The sequence below is a fragment of the Myotis yumanensis genome, unplaced genomic scaffold (genome assembly GCF_028538775.1).
Source record: "Myotis yumanensis isolate MYYU_CA2020_CCGP unplaced genomic scaffold, mMyoYum1.0.hap1 SCAF_8, whole genome shotgun sequence".
In the NCBI taxonomy this organism is placed as follows: Eukaryota; Metazoa; Chordata; class Mammalia; order Chiroptera; family Vespertilionidae; genus Myotis; species Myotis yumanensis.
The window spans coordinates 47,261,752-47,278,903 of NW_027223759.1; the positions used below are offsets into that span (position 1 = coordinate 47,261,752).

Genomic DNA, 17,152 nt, shown 5'->3' on the forward strand with positions numbered 1-17,152 from the left:
AAAGATTATGAGGTTCCTTGTGATGAATTAATTATGACTCCCTTTGGACAACTAGGTATATCTACTGGAGTTCCTGGGGCACTAATGCCAAAATCGAGAGAGCCACAGTGGGAGGCAACTTTCGGGAACCCGTTGTGAACAGCAGCCTGGTCTGGCCCTGTGGGCTCACTGTGGACCATGAGGAAGACCTTCTCTACTGGGCAGATGCTAGTTTGTATGTGTCTTTAGTTATTCATGTAGGTGTGGATTCTTCTTCCCACTTACAATGGAATGCTTAATGGAATGAAAATATAAAATGCCAAATAGACATAGCCAAAATGTAGAATCACAGTTTTAGGAACTATATTCTAGATTGGTGAATGTATGTGTGAAAATTGATCTATGTTATGAGATTGAATAATTATGAACTAAAAGGCATCTAAAGATGCATTACTAGATGAATTATGTAATCACTCAATTTATAATCTACCAGACCCATGTGATTACCATAAAATATGCATGACATTTAAATGCATACTAATATGAAGTTTTCTCTGGGCTTTAGTGTTTAGTATCTTATAAAAAATGTTTTCCTTTAGTCTTGACTTCAGTTATCTTCTCAAATAGGTTCTTTCATAATGTTTTCCTTAGATACTTTGTCAACTCTAATTTCATATGTAACTTCTCCAAGTATCCCTGAAATTACTCACATTCCCATTATCCTAATGGAATAGTTGAAGAGATGAGTGATTTTGTTTATTACTGGTATCTGCATGTCAGGAAGCTTCATTTCTCTTGACTGTTTTCTTATGTTTTTGGCCCTGAGACACTGCGTACCTGACAACCTGATCTTCATTTTTCTCATTTGAAACAAAATAGTGATGTTTGTGTCTAAATTTGGATTATTCCTGGTAGATACGTCAAGATACTCAATAAATGACGTATCAAAAAATTTATTTAGAGAGTTGGAAGGGAAATGTAATTAACATTTTATTGAGCGACTACTGAGTGCTAAACACTGAGTTCTATTTTTATTTATTTATTTTTTATTTTAAAAAAAATATATTTTATTGAATCTTCACAGAGAAGAAGGGAGAGGGATAGAGAGCCAGAAACATCGATGAGAGAGATCGATCAGCTGCCTCCTGCACAGCCCCCAGTAGGGATGTGCCCGCAACCCAGGTACATGCCCCCGACGGGAATCGAACCTGGTACCCCTGAGTCCGCAGGCCGACGCTCTATCCACTGAGCCAAACTGGTTCGGCAAAACACTGAGTTCTATGCTTTACATATATTACTTCACAATATTCTCCTGTTATTAATGTCAGCCTGGTCCTTTTTATAGGATTACTTGTAGATTATATTTGGAAATTGATTATTTATACACACCATTGTTTGATAAAGCAAATTAAGACCTCCCATTATCAGAAGAAACATTGCCTGTGGCATATGCTCTACTTGGAAAGAAAGTCAATGGTGTAAAGCAATGTTTAGGTCCAGGCATTGCACTGCCAATTGAGGAACTATCTCTTTCTGAATTCCAGCATTTTCTTTCTTTTTTTTTTAAACTTTGTTTTAGGCGCAAGATTGAACGCAGCACTCTAAAGGGCACGGAGCGTGAGGTCATTGTCATCACAATCTTGCGTCCTTTTGGCTTGACTATCAATGGCCAGTATATTTACTGGACTGACTGGTCCACAAGAAAAATCTACCGAGCTAACAAATATGATGGATCCGGCCAGACTGCAATGACCACAAGTTTTGCATTCCGGCTCATGAGTGTTCGTGTTGTTGTGAAGGACCGCCCACAGCAGTGTAGCAATCCTTGCGACCAGTTTAATGGGGGCTGCAGCCATGTTTGTGCACCAGGTAAGGCATTGCCCATGAAGATAGACTCGAGGAGAGTAATAATATTGATGACAACTTATGGAAAGCTGGAGGAATATTCAGCTCTAAAAGGAGAGCGAAATCCAAATTCTTGATTTCAGGGTAATTCAAAAAAATAGATTTGGGGCTTTGTATGTTGAGAGGAAGACTGACAGGTTTTGTTTTTGTTTTGTTTTGTTTTCCTATTTGATATGGATCCCTGTTATGAAGGCATTTTTGACTCAAGCTTAATGGAGGTAGAAGTAAAGTTGGGGGTCTGGGATTTAGTTCTTCCACTTAGGAGGTACTAGCTATAGTTTGGAATATTTCTGGTGATATGTACGATATGCTTCCAAGTGGGGTTTATAGAGAACAACAAATTCACAGGAAGATGTGCCTTTGGAGACCAATATTTTGAGATTTTCTGAGGAGGCAGAATCATTGCAATAGTTTCAGTGTAGACAAGAAGTTTTTTAAAGATTAGGGTGAATTAGGCACATTTATTAATTGGTGGTTGCTCTTCTTGATAGAAAAATGACTCAGAATATCATTGAAAAGTTGATGGGAGCAGTTTCCGTGGCTTGTCTTATAGCACATTTAATATAGAAGCTGTTGCTAAGTGCTTTTCTGGAAGAGAAACTATGAATGTTTGTGACACAAATCTGCTTTTTCTGGGCCTACCTTTCTTCAGGTCCAAATGGTGCCGAGTGCCAGTGTCCACAGGAGGGCCACTGGTATCTGGCCAACAACAATAAGCACTGCATTGTGGACAATGGTGTACGGTGTGTTGGTTCCAATTTCACCTGCCTCAATGGGCGCTGCATCACAGAGCAGTGGAAATGTGACAACAGCAATGACTGTGGTGATGGCAGTGATGAGCTGGAAAGCGTGTGTGGTGAGTTGGAGCTTTTGTTAGGAGCTAGCATTGTCTTTATGTCAAGTGTTTGTTACAGAATCCTGCTGTGTGTGAATAGGTTTGTAATTTGTGCCTCAGGCATCCTGTTCGAACTAAAAAGCATTTACTCTGAGAATCCAGACTGCATTTCTGCTAAATCACATATAAGCTGATATATGTGCCATGGAATAGCTTCATTAGGAAGCCCCTTTGTAGTGATTAAAAGCAAAGGTGCTGAATTAAAAACCTGGCTATGCCATTTACACAATCTCAATAGCCTTAGGAAAATTGCTTAACCTCTCTGAGTCTCAGATATCTCATCTGTAAAATGGAGCTATTACTAGGGTTCTTGTGAGATGTAAGAGAAACAATATGAAAAAACACACGAGGCTTGATGCATGTTAAGTATGACTTAGCATGGAACTAAGGGCTCCAATAGGTGACTATTATCATTTTATTAATTTAAATAGCAGAAGGATGATTAATTCAATAATTATATGGAAATCACTCCCAATATTCATCTTCCATCTGAGTGGGGTGAGTAAGACATAGAACACTTCCTTAGGAAGTTTTGAGGTTAGTTACCCTTTTCTAGTACATTGTAGGAGCTAAGAGTTTTATTTTCCCCAAAGAAACTGTATTTACATGCTTTTCTGTGATTGAAATAACCTTTAAATTGAGATGATAGAGAAATGTAGTGATTTTGCCATTTGCTTAAAATACTTCATTTGTTAAAACCATTAATCAAACTAATTAAAAGTGTTATCTCACTTTACATGCAGTCGTTTTTGCCTTGGAAGGTAATCTCTTAGTGTCTGTTCTATTTGATTGTATCTGTTGAGAAATTAGGATGATGTTTTAATCAAGAGGTTTTCTCAATGTTTTTTCCCCCTCCTCTTAGCTTTTCACACCTGCCATTCGACAGCCTTCACCTGTGACAATGGGAAATGTGTCCCATATCATTATCGCTGTGATCACTACAACGACTGTGGTGACAACAGTGATGAGGAAGGGTGCCTGTTCATTGCGTGTAATGCCACCACAGAATTTACTTGCAACAATAGAAGGTGCATACCTCTTCAGTTTGTCTGCAATGGTATAAACAACTGCCATGATAATGATACTTCAGATGAGAGAAATTGCCGTAAGTTCACCTTAAGTACTTATTGTGCTTTGGGATCTGAAATCTTGGATCATGGGAGATGAAATTTCTATATGAAAACAAGGGCTTTCTTTAAAAAAAAAAACCCACAAAGAACTAAGAACAATCTATTCTGGAAATCAAACCTTCATTTCTTATCAATATATAGCTTTTCATAGCTACATATTACTCCATTGTGTGGATATGCCATAATGTCTTTAACCAAGCACTGGACTGTTGGTGGTGCTGTTAAATAATGAAATGATTACAAAGCAAGCCTCTCCTCTCTGTCTTGCAGTATCAGCTGGGAATATCTCTTTTTACACTAGAATCTGTGGTGTAACATAAGTATCACAGATCATGCCTCTGGAATAGCTTTGAAAAAGTCTCCCTTCTGGTGGTTTGAATACTGCAATAGATCCATTAACATGGACATTCTTTATGGTACACGTGTGGTGGATATGTTCCAAATGTGTATCTGGTTGTCTTTTTCAAGCTGATCGCACTTGCCAGCCTGGATTCACAAAGTGTCACAGTACAAATATTTGTATTCCTCATCATTACCTGTGTGACGGAGACAATGACTGTGGAGATATGAGTGACGAAAACCCCACTTTTTGCGGTAATATAAGCCTGCTTCTCTTCCTGTGGTTCTGGGGATGCATGTCTTGAGCTAATACAAAGATACATGGCCTGGGCGCTTGGGCTCATTTCAATTTGTCATCTCTAATTGACATTGTAAGTAGATGCAGTAGGCAATTACTTCAGGATGTGGTTGGAGGGGCCTAAGAAGCCCCTTCTCTCTGTTCCCTGGCTGAAGGCCCAACTCCAAATATTTCCTCCAGAGACCTGCCCTGCTACATAACCTTCCCCAAATGCAAAGCCATTTCTCCCAGAGTTGAAAGCCTTTTGTCTGTAGGAACTCCAGGCAGAATTTACACATTAAGCCCTTACATTTATGCTTAATATGATTATAATGACCATTAGTAACTGAAAGAATTTTTCTAATTTTAAATATGGTTACATTTCAGAAATTCTTATTTCATATTTAGTAATTTAGTTCAATCAAACAGTTTCTTGTATTTGTAGCTCAAATTAAAAGCCCTTTTTAAAGCTTGATAACGTTGGGGCTATTAATGTAAATAGATACATGAGTTAAGAATTCAGTAATTGTCATCAGGCCAGACTACAGTTCAAGAGCAGGAGTCAGTTGTAGTAACAGCAGCAAGAAGCAGTAGAATTCAGGATGCAGCCATCAGATAGGGACATGCAGATTGGAGCTACTGCTGATTTTTTGGGGACCTCTGCTTACTTATCAGTATTTTTCCCCTGGCACATTATAAGATACTAGAGGCCCAATGCACAAAAATTTGTGTGCTCCGGTGGGGGGGTCCCTCAGCGCCTGCGCCCTCTCGCAGTCTGGGACCCCTTGGGGGATGTCCACCTGCTGGCTTAGGCCTGCTCCCCGGGGGATCGGGCCTAAGCTGGCAGTCAGACATCCCTCTGGCAGCCCAGCAGCCCTTGGGGGATGTTCACTTGCCAACTGGGAGCAGGCTTAAGCTGCAGTCGGACATCCTTAGCACTGCTGAGGAGGCGGGAGAAGCTCCCACCACCACCGCTGTGCTGGCAGCCGTCAGCCTGGCTTGTGGCTGAGCAGAGCTCCCCCTGTGGGAGCGCACTGACCTCCAGGGGGCATCTCCTGCATTGAGCGTCTGCCCCCTGGTGGTCAGTGTGTGTCATAGTGACCAGTCATTCTGCTGTTAGGATTAATTTGCATATTACCCTTTTATTATATAGGATAGAGGCCTGGTGCACGGGTGGGGGCCAGCTGGTTTTCTCTGAAGGGTGTCCCAGATCAGGGTGGAGGTCCCGCTGGGGTGCCTGGCCAGCCTGGGTGAGGGGCTGATGGCTGTTTTCAGGCTGGCCACACTTCCTTCAGGGTGGGGGTTCCTACTGGGATGCCTGGCCAGCCTGGGTGAGGGGCTGAGGGCTGTTTTCAGGCTGGCCACGCCGTGGGCTGGAAGCAGGTACCTGGGATTTATTTATCTTCTATAATTGAAACTTTGTAGCCTTGAGTGGAGCTGGGGCCGGCCAGGGCAGGCAGGAAGCTTGGCTTCCTCCATCGCTGGGGCAACTCAAGTCTCCTGCTCACTCCAGCTCCATGGCTGCTGCCATCTTTGTGATGGAGTGATGGTTAATTTGCATATTACTCTTTTATTAGATAGGATAATGGGCCAAAGCAAGGAAGCTTGTAGATCAGAAGAATGATAAGACTTGATTCTGGTTTATACCCACATAACAATCTAGAAAATACATTTGACCAGAGCTACCTATGGTTAGTTGAGAAAAAGAACCAACATTCAAACATAGGTAGAATCATTTTACTCAGATAAAAGCCCCATATACCAAGATGAATAAGAGCAGAACTTTGCTACCTCTCTAGAATGATGGTCTAACATGGCTAAAGGTTGTGTATGGGTGAGCTCAGGTATGGTCATATTGCTGTTTTTGCTTTTAATTATTATTTCAATAGAATTTAACTTTATATTACCACAGAAAACATAGAAACAAGTCTTTTCTTACATAATTTGTGATTTCATGTATCAAAGGGATAGTTATTTGGTATTTCTAACAAACATAATTTATTTGGGGACTTATGGAATCCAGGAAAAATATTCCAGAAAATTGGGCAGTATGCTTGCCTTCTCTCCCCCCTACCCTCCATCCCCATAGAAAGTGCATATACAAAATCCCATTTCCTAGGCCTCAGTCTCCTTTCTTGGCATCTGTTTATTCAGTTGAGACATATAGGCAGATTGTTAAGATTGATGAGAAGAAGCTGGTGTTTTGCTCATGGGTTTTATCTTCTTTCTCTTCTCCTACAGCCAGCCACTCGTGTAGCAGCAGTGAGTTCCACTGCACATCTGGACCCTGTATTCCTCACCATTGGTATTGTGATCAAGAAAGAGATTGTCTTGATGGCTCTGATGAACCTGCCACTTGTGGTAAGAGAGTAGGCAAGCACGAGAAGCATGACGATGCAGCTAGAGAAACTCTTCCAAGTACTTTAAACACAAATGACAGTTGTGGCTGCTTAATGTTCCCACGTCCTACTCCTGCTCTCAGCTGAGATGCTGCAATCACTCAGCAGACATTCATTAAAGATGTGTTAGTGCAGTGCATGGTGTGGGCTGCTGATTGACAATGATGAAATGAGATTATGTTGGTGATGCACCTAATATGGTGCCTGGCTTGGAGAGCTTATTAATTTTAATTGGCTCTGGATTAGGATTTCTGAATTTGGCTGCGTTTTGACCCATATGACTGTGGGAGGATACAAAAGTGATTGGAATCATCACATACATGGGCAAGGGGAATATTATGGTCACACATCCTCTTCTTCTTCTCCCCATGTACCAGCTCATGGTAAGGTCTCAGAGCCATCTGAGCTTTCCAAGAAGTTCCAGGGACTCTTTTGTTTTCTTAGACCCTTTTGTGCTTGTTTACAGCGTGGAGGCTACTATTTACTTTTGCAAATTCCAATCTATATTTATGTACATTTAAAAATATAATTGTAAAAATATAGAGATTCAATATTTTACATTGATTTTTTAAAATCTGTCAAATCATATTTTTAAATAGCAGTCAGAAAACTATGCCTACAGGCCAACCTCCTGTCTTTATAGAAAAAGTTTTATTAGAATGTGGTCACATATTATCTATGACTTCTTTTGTGCTACAGTGGAGTGTCAAGTAGGTGAGACACAGACCATACGGCCTATAAGCCTAAAGTATTTACTAGCTGGTTAAGAGAAAGTTTGTGACCCTTGTTATGTTGTCTTTATACTCTTTTTTTTAATGGCCCTATAATATTCCCCCGATTATCACTGAGTAAATCGCCTCTATTTTAAGCATTTAGATTTCTTACATTTTTCCTCTATTATAAATATCACTGAAAGCTGTAGCCAGTTTGGCTCAGTGACAGAACATCAGCCTGTGGACTGAAGGGTCCCAGGTTCGATTCCTGTCAAGGGCACATGCCCAAGTTGTGGGTTCCACCCCCAGTGGGAGGTGTGTAGGAGGTAGCTGATCAATGATTCTCATCATTGGTGTTTCTCTCTCTCTTCTTTTCCTTCTGAAATCAATAAAAATGTGTTTTAAAAAACACCACAGCAGTAGATACCATTCTATATAAAACTTTTATTTTGTGGATATTTTCTTAGGACCATTCACATAATTTTGTAGCTGAATTGAGAGGATTTTCTATTCCTATATTTTCTCTTAGGTTTAAATTCTGTGGCTGATAATTGGAGAGTGATTATTTGAAATTCTCTGCCAAGTTCTTTTTCCCAACACTGAAAGTCTTGTAGGAAACTAAGGGCACATAGTGTTTTGAGGATCCATAAATAAAATAATGGAGTTCCATATCTATGGAAACCAAAGTCATAGTAATAGCAGTTTGTACCAACTGCCTGACATTTAAATGAATACATTCTCATATCATGCAGTGGTGTTATTTTAAAGAAATAATAATATGTATATATATAAAAAAAAGTAAAATTCACATTTCTTCACCCTTCTTCAATACTCTTCCTCTCCAGAAATAATCACTATTAAGGGTGGGTGTCATCTTACATTTACCCATACATCCTGAGAGATAGTTATAAAAACACAAATGGGCCCTAACCGGTTTGGCTCAGTGGATAGAGCGACAGCCTGCGGACTGAAGGGTTCCAGGTTCGATTCCGGTCAAGGGCATGTACCTTGGTTGCAGGCACATCCCCAGTAGGGGGCATGCAGGAGGCAGCTGATTGATGTTTCTCTCTCATCGATGTTTCTAACTCTCTATCCTTCTCCCTTCCTCTCTGTAACAAATCAATAAAATATATATATTTTTAAAAACACACAAATGGGATCTTACTATATACATTTTTCTGCAATTTGCCCTACTTTTTTTTTTTTAGCTTAACAACATCTTGTCACCATGTTAGCACATATAAATCTACCTCATTTCTTTGCACTGTTGAATATTACTCTCAAGTATGGATGTTCCATGTGTCTTTTATCTCTTTCCTAGCTGATGGACATTTAGGTAGTTTTCATTGGTTTCACTTTGAAAAATAATGCCGGAATGAATATTGTGGGAGAGAAAGAAAATTTTCTCTACCCTTATAGGTTCTTTTGGCTGGTCTAATAAATTTACATGGCATAGATTATTAACAGAAAATAGCCAGATTTAATTGCATACCTATGTATGGGAACCCCATATACTCGAGAGAGTCAGATACCCACAAACATGAGAGGTTTAGAGACAGAAAGTGAAAATGAGGTATATATGGTATTCTAAGCTAAGGATGAGAGGGAAAGGTTCTTGGAGCTTCAGAGGGTAGGAAAGTCATTCAGAAAATGATAAAAAGAGTATTTATGCAGTAATCAGAAGTTTGCTCTGCCTTATGGATAGGTCATAAATGTTATTTCTGGTGATAACTGTTATTATGGCCAAGGGCCCCCCAATTTAAGTTATTTAAGGGAGAAGTAAAAGTTTTTACTTGAGTCCCTAGGGTCTCAGTTGCCTTCAGCTTAAAATAACCCACATGCCAAAGAAGCACTTCTCAGAGAGGCCTGTTCTGAACCCCTTCATCATCCTTTTAGAAACCTCTTTGCGCGAATGTGGGAAGATTCTTACAGGCTAGCTTTCTAGATGTGGTATTGCTGTGTCAAAGGAGATGTCTCTTCAAAAGGCTGTATCAATTTACACTCCTTTTTACCAGCTTATAAAAGGTCCTGTTTCTTCTTACTGTTATCTCTGTGCTGTATTTTAAATAAAATTAAGTTTTCTTTTGCCCTAGGGGTTCCTGGTTTACGAGTCTATGATAACTTGGTTAGTTGAGTAGGAACATGTGGGCATATGATTAAAGAATTTGAATCAGTGTTCTAGACCAGGGGTGGGCAAACTTTTTGACTCGAGGGCCACAATGGGTTCTTAAACTGGACCGGAGGGCCGGAACAAAAGCATGGATGGAGTGTTTGTGTGAACTAATATAAATTCAAAGTAAACATCATTACATAAAAGGGTACGGTCTTTTTTTTTTTTTTAGTTTTATTCATTTCAAACAGGCCGAATCCGGCCCGCGGGCAGTAGTTTGCCCACGGCTGTTCTAGGCCCATGCTATAGCAGCCTTCTTTCATGGTTACTGGACTGCAAATTGTTCTTTTCACCGAGGGTGCTTTTTATTTTTGTCTGTAGTGTACCCTGAGTCAACATGCTTGAGTGATGAGTTCAAGTGTGACAGTGGGAGGTGCATCCAAATAGAATGGATCTGTGATGGTGATAATGACTGTGGGGACATGAGCGATGAGGATGAAAGACACCACTGTGGTAAGTGCAACCAATGAGTGCAATTCTTTGATATCATGTACTTAAGTGCTTTTAAAAGATGAAAAGTGATTTTAAATTTTATTTTCTTACTCTTCCATTTAGCTGAGGGACATAATGTCCTACATTTCTAGAACAGATTAGGAGAATTCTGTTTACCACACTTAAAATTAATAGCAGCTTTTACAGTGTAGCAATTAATGATGCCTCCAGTTTAATTTATTTCCTTAGAGCAGTGATTTTCAACCTTTCATCTCATGGCATACCTAAACTACTAAAATTCAACTGACCTGACAAAAAAGTAGGCCTAATTTTGGTTCATTCACACTGGATGGCTATTGTTGTATTGGCTCTTTAAAAAATTTGGCCATTTTAAAATTTGACAATCTAAGGGAAAAGAGGTCAGTGCCCCTGACCAAAAAGCCAGGTATTGTGTATTTTAAAATTCTTTCAGCACACCATGTGCCATGGTACACCAGTTGAAAATAGCTGCCTTAGAGCTGTTATTTGGAGAAGGGCTATTGAACAGACTATGGAACACCATTTTTCATTAGCAATAGAGCATGACTAACGCTTAGCTAAGGTGTCTTTCTATGGTAGAACAATGGCTCCCTGATGTTTACATTTGATCATAACTTCATGTCAGTGACTTTGGTGGTCCATAGCTCCACAAACACTCCATACACTGAAATGTTTGGAGCTGCACAAACATGGATTACAACATGTGCTTTTCTCCCAACTCCCTTCACCAAGACCCCCTAACTCTTGTCTCCCATTCACCCACAATAAAACTAAAACAGCTGTTCTTTTATATGGAGGCATTAATGACTATATAATTACACCTCACCTCTTTCCTAACAGGGTCATGGTTTCTGATACTCTTGTTCTCCTATATATTCTAATTCTACTTCAAGTGGTAGCTATAATGTAGTTTAAAAAGCACTACATTTGGAGAAAAAAAGACCTAGGTAGGTCTGAAGCCCCAGCTAGCCCTTTGGAAAGTTCTATGGCTTTGAGCCATCTAGTTAACCATCTTGAGTTTCAATTTTCTCATCTGTAGAATTCACATAAAAATGCTTATCTCACATTGTGTTTGTGTGGTTACGCTTTGTAAAATAAAAGTGTTACCAAATGTAAGGCATTGTTTTGGTATCCACTTAACAAAATGGGAGTCTTTTTCTGTAGCCCTAAGGGAAAAATATGATGTTAATTGTATGGAAAACTGATATTTTTATTATGTTTATTTCTTCTGAAAAAAAAAAAATCCAAGGTCCAAAGCAATTAAAATGGAATTTTGGAGGTATTTTTATTATGGTCTGTTATTACCATAGCAATGTGATTTGTTGGCCTTTTTTCTCCTAATTTCCTTTCACCCCTTAGACCCGTGGTTGGCAAGCTGTGGCTCGCAAGCCATATGCGGCTCTTTGGCCCCTTGAGTGTGGTTCTTCCACAAAATACCACGTGCAGGCGCGCACATACAGTGCGATTGAAACTCCGTGGCCCATGTGCAGAAGTCAGTATTTTGTGGAAGAGCCACATTCAAGGGGCCAAAGAGCCGCATGTGGCTCGCGAGCCGTGGTTTGCTGAGCCGCAGTTTGCCGACCACTGCCTTAGACTATTAACTAACATAAAATAAGAGAAATAATAGTTTGGAGAGGATTTGTCTGCTAGAATGAGCTCTCATGTAGTTTCTGATCTGTGTGTGCTTTGTTTCAGAGAGACACAGATGCTCAGGCTCTGAGTTTCTCTGTGTAAACAACGTGCCTCCATCCAGGAGGTGCATTCCCCAGTCTTGGGTGTGTGATGGCGACGCAGACTGTACTGATGGCTATGATGAGCGGCAGAACTGCACCCGGGGGTCTTGCTCTGGAAACGATTTCATCTGTGATGATGGACAGTGTATCCCTGACTCCTACAGGTGAATTGGGGATTAAAAATTTCCCCGGAAACCTAAAACATCCATGGGGCTAGAGCTGACTTATCCATTAGGCATGGTGGCTTCAGCGGTCTATGAAAATGTTTAGATTTCTTTTAAAACCAGAAGGAAAAACAGAGACATTTTAAATCAAGGAAAGAACTTTAATCCTTTATAATAAAGAGGTAATATGCAAATTGACCATCATGCCCATGCACAAGATGGCTGCCCCCATGTGGTAACAAGATGGTCGCCACAAGATGGCTGGCAGGGGAGGGCAGTTGTGGGCGATCAGGCCAGCAGGGGAGGGCAGTTGTGGGTGATCAGGCCAGCAGGGGAGGGCAGTTGGGGACAACTGGGCTGGCAGGAGAGGGCAGTTGGGGGTGACCGGGCTGGCAGGAGAGGGAAGTTGGGGGTGACCGGGCCTGAAGGGGATAGAGGGCAGTTGAGGGGGGCCAGGCCTCCAGGGGATGGCAGTTAGGGGTGACCAGGCTGGCAGGCAGAAGTGGTTAGAGGTAATCAGGCAGGCGAGTGGTTGGGAACCAGCAGTCCCGGATTGTGAGAAGGATGTCGGACTGCCTGTAGGATCGGGCCTAAACCGGCAGTCGGATATCCCCCGAGGGGTCCCAGATTGGAGAGGGTGCAGGCTGGACTGAGGGACACCCCCCCACCCCCCAGTGCATAAATTTTGTGCACCAGGCCTCTAATATATAATATTAATATACGTATCTGCCTTTATACCAATGTTATTATTAAATATAACTTTAAGTATTTTTTGAAGGAAAGGGCTCATGAAAATGCAAGTGCTTAGGGCTCATGAAAGACATCATGTGACCTTGCACAGGGGCCTGGGATATGAATGAAGTGGACTTGATATAAGAAAACTTTTTCCTTAAAGTAGGTGACCCTCTTGATTTTCCATTTGGAATAGAGGCATGGGGGTAAGAAATGCTTCAGTTTCTTCTTTGCTATAAGAAAAATGAGTTGCAAGTAGGATGATAAATGGAGCTTGGCCCTTGGGCTCAGAGTAGACAACAGGGGAGACAACTGGAAGAGACAGGTGAGGTGAACGAGAGCACATGCTCCAGCACTCAGCATTGTGCAGGAGCGGCAGGAGAGCCAGACATTCTATGCTCTCTCTCTTTTTTTTTTTTTTAAGAGAAGTCGGAAATCTGGATTTTCATATGAAATATTCAGATTTTTCAATGCTGGAAACAAGTTTTAAATTTATAACACTGTGTCAATCAGACTCAGCTCACAGCCTGCCATTTTGGGGGAACTTGTCCTATAATATTATGGTGTTTGATTTCTCATTATTTTCTCCAAAATGAGCAATTCAAAAAGTTTCTATTTTTTTTTTTAGTGCCCTAAGATCTCATTATCCTCACTTAGCAACTTTTTAGATAGTGAGGGAAATAGAGAAGAAATATGATATACAGGTTTCAGTCCTGATGGAGTAGGAGAATAGTAAGAACATTAAAATAAAATAGCAGAGTCCAGAAGGGACTTTGCTCAAGATGGGTGGTGAGTTTGATGTATTCGGATTTCCTGAGGTGAAAATATGTATTCGGCAGTCAGACACACGGAACTGGAGCTAAGAAGAGATACTGCACATGTATATTGAGAGAACAAGATCTGTCAGCTCACAGCCTGCTAGGAGAGGAGACAGAAAAGACATATGAAGCTGCCCAAGGTCAGAGCAGCAGAGCTCCTGGGACTGTTTGCTTAGGGGCAAGCAGCCCTGGAATACAGCAGGGCGCAGAACCATGTGCTGACGATGGTGGTGCTGAGGAAGGCGGAGAAGATTAAGTCATCCTGTGAAGGTTATGAAAGGAGCAGGGACTTGACATTATGACTAAAAATGGTAGTGATTAAAGAAGTAGATAAAAGTTGTCTAAAAAGTGTCCTCGCCGAAACCGGTTTGGCTCAGTGGATAGAGCGTCAGCCTGCGGACTGAAGGGTCCCGGGTTCGATTCTGGTCAAGGGCATGTACCTGGGTTGCGGGCACATCGCCGGTGGGAGATGTGCAGGAGGCAGCTGATCGATGTTTCTCTCTCATCGATGTTTCTGACTATCTCTCTCCCTTCCTCTCTGTAAAAAATCAATAAAATATATTTAAAAATAAATAAATAAATAAAAAAAAATAAAAAGTGTCCTCTTGTGGGATGACTCATCCCCCAGTGGAGCCAATACGGCGTTGTGGAGAGGTGGCGGTTTGAATACTGACAATCTGCAGACGTCAGGAGGCAGAGCTGTCTCCTTTCTTTAGTGAACTTGCATTTAAATCTGCTTTGTGTATATTTAACTTATATGGATGTGATCTTCAGATGCTGTCTTTGTGCAAGGAAGTGAATAATCTTTATATTTTCTCCCTATTTGCTCAAGATTTATGTTGTACTGATATTTGGTTCTTCCGAATCCAATTAATATTTAATACCATCAGTCTTGCATATATTCTGAAAACCCAGGCATAGGATCTAGGGAATAGAATTATATCAGTTCTTAATTTATTCTAGGTTATTTCACTTCCTTTCTGGGCTTTCTGAGCTCTGCCTTCATTATTACTATGAACTAGCATCTGACTTACCTGCCCTACCAGACTTCTGATTTTTTTAAAAAATATATTTTATTGATTTTTTACAGAGAGGAAGGGAGAGGGATAGAGAGTTAGAAACATCGATGAGAGAGAAACATCGACCAGCTGCCTCCTGCACACCTCCCACTGGGGATGTGCCCGCAACCAAGGTACATGCCCTTGACCGGAATCGAACCTGGGACCCTTGAGTCCGCAGGCCGACGCTCTATCCACTGAGCCAAACCGGTTTGGCCAGACTACTGATTTCATTCATCTTTTCTTCCTTCCTCTCTTTTTTTCCTCCCCTGAGCCTTCTGAGTTGCTTTTGACAAGGGCTATGGTAGAAGAGAAAAGATACTATTTGTCTGGAAACTTGAGCTATAGGGTCTAAAATAGCTCCAAATTTGTTTGCCTGGAGTGCCAGGAGCCTCCAATAAGTACACTGTGAACGTGCACGTTTTTGCTTGCTTGTCAGAATGTCTACCTCCCCATTTGGCACAGTGGTCATATTTCCTATTGATTTTTTTCCTCTTGACTCATTACTAATGTTGGCTGAAGAACCTAGATATGACTGAGTTGTGAGCAGCTCGCTGAAATACAGACATACAATTGTGTCTAAAAACCTGGTGATTTGCTTGCCTAAGGGGCTTACTTTTTTCTCTTGAATTGCATCTAAACAAGAGGAAAGAAAGCATTGGTATCTTAAATCATTTGGAAATGAGTTAAATAGCTCTCAGAGGAGACCAAATGGGGCTGAGCCAGCTTGCATTGATTGTAGCTTTCTTTACAGTTACATGTTCACATTTTGGTATAAATCACATCGGCAGTGCCCTAGGCTTGTGGATGAGAGTGCTAATTAGAAGACTTGACCATAGATCCATTGTAAAATTGACCACATTCATCTTTGATACCTTAATGTCTTATAATGCTCTGCTTCCAACTCCTATGCTCTTTTATGAATTGTCAAACATTATTTTTGCCTATCCTTATTCAAGATGCTTTTATACTTATGATGAGTTTTGTTACTGTTAGCAGGGCCCCCTTCAGTAATTATGACTTTCATGGGATCTTGGAACAATGTAGAGGAGAAAGAATAGTCTGGCTCGCAGAGTTATAGGAAATTTTATTGTCTTCATGATGCCTAGGAATGTTGGATCCCAAAATAGCTTCTAGAACTATGAAATGCTTTTTTTCCTTTGACAGTAGTCCATGCTAACCTACTAGTTTTTCATCTTTCCCATAGTCATTACTATTCTCATCTCATGGTAGGTGGCAGGAGTATTACAATGAAAGATGGAAGTAACACGACTGCTAAACATTACTTCAATTGGAAGATATGTGTTCTTAGAGGACGCATCTAATAATATCATCATTTATAATATACTAGAGGTTCACAAAATTCATGCATGGGTAGGGTTCCTAGGCCTGGCTGGTGATCAGGGCCGATCTGTGGAGCTACCAGTGGGGCGATCGGGGGGGGGGGGGGGGGTGGGCTGCTGGCACCTGCCTTGGCGGGCTGGGGGCAGCTCCTGCGTTGAGTGTCTGCCCCCTGGTGGTCAGTGCATGTCATAGCGACTGGTCGTTCCACCGGTTGTTCCACCCATTCGGTCAATTTGCATATTAGGCTTTTATTATAAAGGATAGCACTCATCCTATGAGTATCTACTTGAGTGTCAGCACTTCTGGCATATGGCTACCCAGGATATTTCTTATGCCCATAAGCTGTCTCATTATCTGATGAATGGATATTTTGAACACCAAAATTATAAAAGTTGTATTGAATTAATTTATCAACTGGGGAAAAATGAATGCAATTTTAAAATAGCTATAGGCCCACATTTCCAATGGTAACAACCAGCATCTGGGGAAGTTGTGTGGAGTGCTAACTATTATATTCTTCAATTGCTGGAGATTGGTGGGTGGATGAAGATTCTGGTAGAGGGAGACTAATGACATTGGGGATATTGTTATTGAAATGTTCAACCTGGTGTTCAGGTAGAAGAAATAGTTGAGACTTGTCAACCTCTGCAAGAGTTGTACTGGGTCTCCTAACAGGTGTGACCGGCACAATGACTGTGGTGACTACAGTGATGAGAGGAACTGCTTATACCCCACCTGCAATCAGAATCAGTTTACCTGCCAGAATGGGTTCTGCATTTATAAAACCTACGTCTGTGATGGGGTTAATGACTGTAGAGATGATTCTGACGAGCTGGAGCACTTGTGCCATGTCCCTGAAACCACATGCCCCCCTCATCAGTTCAAGTGTGATAATGGGAATTGCATCGAGATGATGAAAGTCTGCAACCACCTAGATGACTGTTTAGACAACAGTGATGAGAAAGGATGTGGTGAGTATATAACAGAAGATTTGGGAAAAGGAAAATGGAGAGACTGAATATAGA

The 17,152-nt window shown here is 41.0% G+C and overlaps 1 protein-coding gene across 1 annotated transcript in view; it reads left to right on the plus strand.

Annotated features, from left to right (window-relative positions):
• LRP2 (LDL receptor related protein 2) overlaps positions 1-17,152 on the plus strand; it is a 213,557-nt gene that overhangs the window by 137,957 nt on the left and 58,448 nt on the right. Inside the window, exons 41-49 of the mRNA XM_070423495.1 lie at positions 56-214; positions 1,559-1,848; positions 2,537-2,740; positions 3,642-3,884; positions 4,378-4,503; positions 6,767-6,886; positions 10,129-10,260; positions 11,974-12,175; positions 16,803-17,098. Coding sequence (XP_070279596.1) covers positions 56-214; positions 1,559-1,848; positions 2,537-2,740; positions 3,642-3,884; positions 4,378-4,503; positions 6,767-6,886; positions 10,129-10,260; positions 11,974-12,175; positions 16,803-17,098 — 1,772 coding nt within the window. The remainder of the gene's footprint in view (positions 1-55; positions 215-1,558; positions 1,849-2,536; positions 2,741-3,641; positions 3,885-4,377; positions 4,504-6,766; positions 6,887-10,128; positions 10,261-11,973; positions 12,176-16,802; positions 17,099-17,152) is intronic.